Source organism: Arachis ipaensis, chromosome B03 (genome assembly GCF_000816755.2).
Source record: "Arachis ipaensis cultivar K30076 chromosome B03, Araip1.1, whole genome shotgun sequence".
Classification (NCBI taxonomy): domain Eukaryota; kingdom Viridiplantae; phylum Streptophyta; class Magnoliopsida; order Fabales; family Fabaceae; genus Arachis; species Arachis ipaensis.
This window is the reverse complement of record NC_029787.2, coordinates 130,346,243-130,352,405: the sequence shown is the minus strand read 5'-3', so window position 1 is coordinate 130,352,405 and position 6,163 is coordinate 130,346,243. Positions and strand designations below refer to the sequence as shown.

Here is a 6,163-nt window from a genome sequence, read left to right as displayed (position 1 = left end):
TTATTTTACAATTATTCAAAAATTTAATTACCTGGAATTTCAGATGGTAGAGATGGAAATCGGGTGCCATTGAAATGGAATTCAAGGCTATCAATTGCAAAATCCGTAGCTGGAGCAATGGAGTACCTGCACAGTAACAGCAAGAACCCTAACATTGTCCCACACGGCAACCTCAAGACCACAAACGTGCTCATAGACGAAAACGACGTCGCCCTCGTCTCCGACTACGGCCTCTCCGCCCTAATAGCCCAACCTATCGCCGTTCAGCGCATGGTCATTTATAAGTCACCGGAATACGTCCAGTCAAAGCGAGTGACAGCGCAGTCCGATGTTTGGAGCTACGGATGCCTCCTCCTCGAGCTCTTAACCGGAAAAATTTCTGCCTGCTCTTCTCCGCATGGATCGAACGGTGTTGATCTGTGCGGTTGGGTTCATAGAGCGGTGAGGGAGGAATGGACGGCTGAGATCTTTGATAAAGAGATCTATAGGCAGAAGAATGCTCAGAGTGGGATGATACGGATGCTTGAGATTGCGATGCTTTGTACGGAGAGGTTCCCGGAGAATCGGCCTGGGATGAGCCAGGTTGTTAGGGAAGTTGAGAAGATACAGGCGGTGCCTGCAGCGTCGGAGTCGGTGGATGAGGATGATCTCTCTGCTGAGAGGTCTTTCACTGATGATTCTCTTTCTATGTATTCAACAAGTCACTCTGGAATTATTCTTGCAGATAATTAAGAATGGCTAAGCAATAAGCATGCTTGATTCGCAGCCGCTTTTAGACTTTAATTAATTGATGTTAAATTAAGATGATCCAAAATAAAAATGCCTAGTTATTAGTTCTTTCTTCTATCTTGGAATCAAGAAGAAATGAAATTCGTTCAATGATAATATGATATACATACATGGCATTTAATTTACAGCATGACGGCGTGGAATAATTTAGTTGGTTTCTAGTTTCCATGTATATAATTTTTTTTTCTCATTTAATAATGTAACAGCGAGCAATGTGTATATATGAATGATGATGATTTAAGAAAGAAATGAGTAATGCTGTAAGGAGGAATAACGACAATAATAATAAGTAGCTAGCTACGAGCTAGCGAGCATAATGATGCAATTTTCTGATTGATATAGCTTTTCCTGTCCTTTTAACTAAGTCTGGGTTTGACCACTTCATCAACTTTTCACAGCAAACTACTCTTGTTACGCGAACATTGTAGTTATATTAAAAGTTTGGAAGCATTTTAAATATGAAATATTCTCCCCATTCAAACAATTTTGACATCTAAGTTCATCCAAACAATTTTAGGTCATATGTCTTTTTCATTTTCTTCTTTTCTCACGTTTTTTCTCTTCTCTCCCACGCTTCTTCTTCTTCTTCTCACGCTCGTTTACGTACGGAGCATCTTCTTCTTCTTTGCCTTCTTCGCGTTCCTCCTCCTCGTCATTTTCTTCCTTTTTCTTCACCTGTTTTCTCTTTATCGTTATTCTTTTGTTGTTGTTACTGCTGTATTTTTTTCTCTTTTTCTCCTTCTCTCCCTTCTCCCTGGTGAAGAAGCAGTAGAAGGTAAGAAGAAAGAATTTTGAATTGTGTAGAAAAGAAATAAACCGAACATATTATTATGGTGAAACAATTGTACAGTATTGAATGAACGAAACATAATCCATTATATAAAATCAAATTCAAACAGCTTTCTGCATAATGAACCGAACACGTACTCATGGTGAAACAATTGTATAGTACTAAATAAACGAAACATAATCCATTATATAAAACCAAATTCAAACAGCTTTCTGCATAATGAACCAAACACGTACTCATAGTGAAACAATTGTATAGTATTGAATGAATGAAACATAATCCATTATATAAAATCAAATTCGAAAAACCTCTGTCTACAATTTAGAGATTATCAATTCAATTTAGATTCAGAACACCTGCGTCCATTCAATTCAATTCAATTCAATTTAGCAATTGTATTCCATTCAATTCGATTGAAAAAATAATCCATTAGCAAAATGTTAGTGTTGTTGGTGATGACGATAACGAAAGAGGAGAGGAAGAGAAGGAGGAGGACGAGAAGCAGAAGAATCTACATGCGCGAAGAAGAAGGAGGAGGAGAAGGAGGTATACGTGAAGTTGAAAGAAGAAGAAGATGACGTCTACGTGTATTTGAAAGAAGAAGAAGAAGCGCGGGGGAAGAGAAGAAGATAAAGCGCGTGTAATGACACTCTTTTAATGAGAGTGGTTTTTGTTGGTGTTGGACCTACTTGGATAAAACTTGGATGAAAAATTACTTGGATGTGTAGCATAGATCTTAAAATATATCATGAGTATTTTATGATTAAATTAAATTTATAATTAAAATCAATAATTAAGACTACTAAAACACTTAGAAAATTATGATATACTTAAAACATTTTTTAAAAGTTCGTCAAATTAATTATACTTGTAAACTTAATTCAAAGATAATATATACAATTTAGTGATATACATGTGTTTTGTCAATTTTTAGCAAATCGATGGTGGTTCGATTCTAATAGTCTTGGAGCGAAACCTATTCCTCTTTTGCGAGTACTAGTTTTCTAGAAGTGCATCAAAGACCCTCGAATTAGACAGAATTAGAGGAAACGACTAAAGAAACAACAAGTAAATAAAAGGTTTTGAAAATAAGAAAGACTGGAGTCGAAATGGTTTGCATTGAATTTAAATAAAGCAATAAAATGCCTTCGATTAGATCAAAGGGCTTTGAATTCAAAAAATAACAATACGAGAATGTAAATTTGAACAAAGAAATTAAATGTTGCTTGAAAGATAAATTTGCAAGGAAAGTAAAGTTTGTAAAAAATGTAAATGGAAAATAAAACAAGTGGAAGGAACCCTACAGAAATTTGACTCGAAGCAGTCTCAGAAAGTCACTAGGATGTGAGTGTGCGTGAGTAATTTCTGAAACGAAGTTTCAACTTCTGTATCTTCAAACCTTCTAGTATTTATAACCATTTCCGTAACCGATCAATTTGAAGTGACACTCTCACATGTGCAAAAATGTGGGTACCGTTCCCACTCTTTCGCCTGATCATGTGACGGTTACAGAATAACCTTCAGTTTCCAAAAATCTTCGATCTTCTTTACTTGAGTAACTCCTCGATTTGTTGAGCTAATCGAACTCTTACGTAATGTCCCCAAAATACATCTCCTTCGACACCAACTTCTCTTCCAAAAGCTTACTTAATAATTCGAACAACCTTCTCCTTCGAATTCAATAATTTTTTATCAACAAATTGCTCCCTAGAATTAATGTGTTTGTTCTCGAGATCGTTATCTGAAAGACAAAACACTTAATCCTGATTTAATCATTAACAGGAATCACTTTAATTAATCATAAATGACATTCACTTTTCCCTATTAACTTTTCATCCATTTGACACGTTTCCCACGATTGACAATCTCTCTCTTCCACCACTTCACTTTCTTCGCGAAGTTGCCTCCTTCTTTTTGAATTCTCCTTTGTAACAACGGTTAAGAAACAAATCTTCTTTTAAATTAAAACTTCTTACCATCGTCTTCCTTTCCGAATCCTTATTTTCCAAAGTGTCAATTTTTTTCACTTCTGAGCTCTCTCTTTATTCTGCAACTGCAACTTCCTTCCTATTTCTCACCTTGATCAACTATAGCTTCTTCTTCAACTCACGTTGCTGCACAAGACAAAGGCAAAGGCCCTATGGCTCATCACCAAACTCTCCCGACCTTGCAAATACTCAACCAGATTAATGATGAAATTATCGAAGACCCTCAACCTCACACTGACGATCCCAGGATTTTCATCCCTTTCAATATTGGCGACGAAACCCACTGTTTTGTTGGCCCTATTTTGTCTCTGGAGAAAGTTAACAAACGTCTCCACTTCTTTCCCAGCGCACAAGGGGAAGATTTACTTATCAACCAAAATCTCGTCATTTCTCTTTTCATTAATCCATAAAAACCCTTCAAGAACAACCCTAAAATTACTCCGCGAGGGGATGATTTTAGGACCTGGCACAGACGTCTCGAATCAGAGAAAAATGCGGCTTTGAGGGCTCTTGGCATCCATGATGTAACAGTCCAGACCACCCGCTAGCACGATATTGTCCGCTTTAGCACACAAGGCCTCACGATTTTGCCTTTGACGATAGGGATAATAGTCGAAGCCCCCCACACTCACTCGTCAAAACGCGTCATGCTAGGGAAAGGTATCCACACCCTTATAAGGCATGCTTCGTTTCCCAACCCACCCGATGTGGGACCTTACAATCCACCCCCCTAAGGGAGCTCAGCGCCCTCGCTGGCACATCGATCCAGACTCCGGCTCTGATACCATATGTAACAGTCCAGACCACCCGCTAGCACGATATTGTCCGCTTTGGCACACAAGACCTCACGGTTTTGCCTTTGACGATAGGGATGATAGCCAAAGCCCCCACATTCACTCGTCAAAACGCGTCATGCTAGGGAGAGGTATCCACACCCATATAAGGTATGTTTCGTTCCCCTCCCCAACTGATGTGGGACCTTATACAGGACCTCCTTCGACTCTCCCATTTTGCACCCTCAACTCACCCCTGGATGATTGGGGCTGTGGTCAATTTCTGGAATAAGACCACAAACAATTTCCACCTTCCCTGTGGAATAATGGTCGGAATCTCGCTTCTTGATGTGGCTGCCATCACTGGACTTCCGATAAGCTCTCCCGAATTAACTTCTGATATGGAACCAAATCGGGAGTATAGGATAGTCCATATGACTTCTTACAGTGAATTTATCGCTCAAAACATGGGTCAGGAAAATGAACCTGTGACCGAAGATGAGCACGTTGCATTTCTGTTTTACTGGCTGAATGCCATTGTTTTCTGTTCTCGAAGTGTCCAGATGCAAAAACTCTTTCTCGCTCTCGCTGCCCTGTTACATGAAGGAAACGGGTTTAATTTGGCCAAATTGCTTTTGGGTCACTTATTTGAAGAACTTGGCTATCTAGCCAACTTCCTTCGAAACAATTCTCGAACCAATGTATGAGGTCCCCTCTGGCTCCTCCAACTCTGGTCGAACGCTATTTTCGAGAAGTTCATGTAGTAAGATGGACTTAATTCATCTGATAAACAACACATTGAAGGGTTTCGATTGGCCTCCTTCCGACCAGACTTCCAAGATTCCCAGACAACTAAGGACCGTTTCTGGGCTGTTTTTTCTCTCTTTTATTTCTGTAAAGGTTTCAACAATAATGAACTCAACTTCACTCCTTTTTTGTGTCGAAGCTGTGGTCCTTCATGGGTTGAACGCCTCCTTTTTCCCACAAGATGATGAAGAAGATGAGATTGCCAACAAAAATTGGGCAAACATACTTGCTTTCCAAATAATCCCTACTGGATTACCTCAGTACAAGAAAGAGCAATTCAAGGCAATTCTCTTCCTTGCAACAACCGACCTTTTTGTCACATCGAGATGCATTCAAAAGCTGAGACCGACTTCTGTCTCTCCACCAACCAACAACAAAAAGAAAACTACAATCATTTCATTTATGAGCATAGCTGATATATTACCAAGTCCTTTTCTGAATGGTAGACAACATATTTCTCCAAATATAATCGCACCCTTGAATAAATCAAGAATTCTGCCATAAGAATCAATCCAGCCGCTGAAGGTTCACCAAGAAGGATCTCAAAAAGAAAAATCGAAGCTGTAGCACCTTCAAGGCAATCACAAAAGAAAAGTCGACAAGCTCCTACAAGAGCTTCCAAAAGGGTAATCCCTCGATCAAACTTTTCGAATCCTTTCTTAATTGTATTTGTTTGATCATGTCATGACTTCGATTTCTTCTTTAGTACCAGGTTCAATCTTCAAGTGAAAGCTCTTCAGAAGAAAGTGAACAACCAGTACAAAATATTCTTGCCGCTCCTTCTGATTCAGATGAAGATTCAACAACTGAATCAATCCCTACATTGGTCCGGAAAAGATCCATTCCGGTAATTTCATATTAATTTTAAATACATCAACTTGATTGAATAGATTTGACCTACTAAGTGTCTTATTTCATACTGAAATAATTCCTCAATCAACATCCTCCTCGGTCGCTCCAGGACAGACCATACAACAAGATCAACCAAGATCAGAGTAACAAGAACCTCATTCTCT

General features: G+C 38.9%; 1 protein-coding gene across 1 annotated transcript in view; it reads left to right on the top strand.

The window, feature by feature from the left end:
- LOC107634736 (probable inactive receptor kinase At2g26730) overlaps nt 1–1,132 on the top strand; it is a 2,570-nt gene extending 1,438 nt beyond the window's left edge. Inside the window, exon 2 of the mRNA XM_016338158.2 lies at nt 44–1,132. Within this exon, the coding sequence (XP_016193644.1) occupies nt 44–732 (689 nt within the window). The 3' untranslated portion in view covers nt 733–1,132. The remainder of the gene's footprint in view (nt 1–43) is intronic.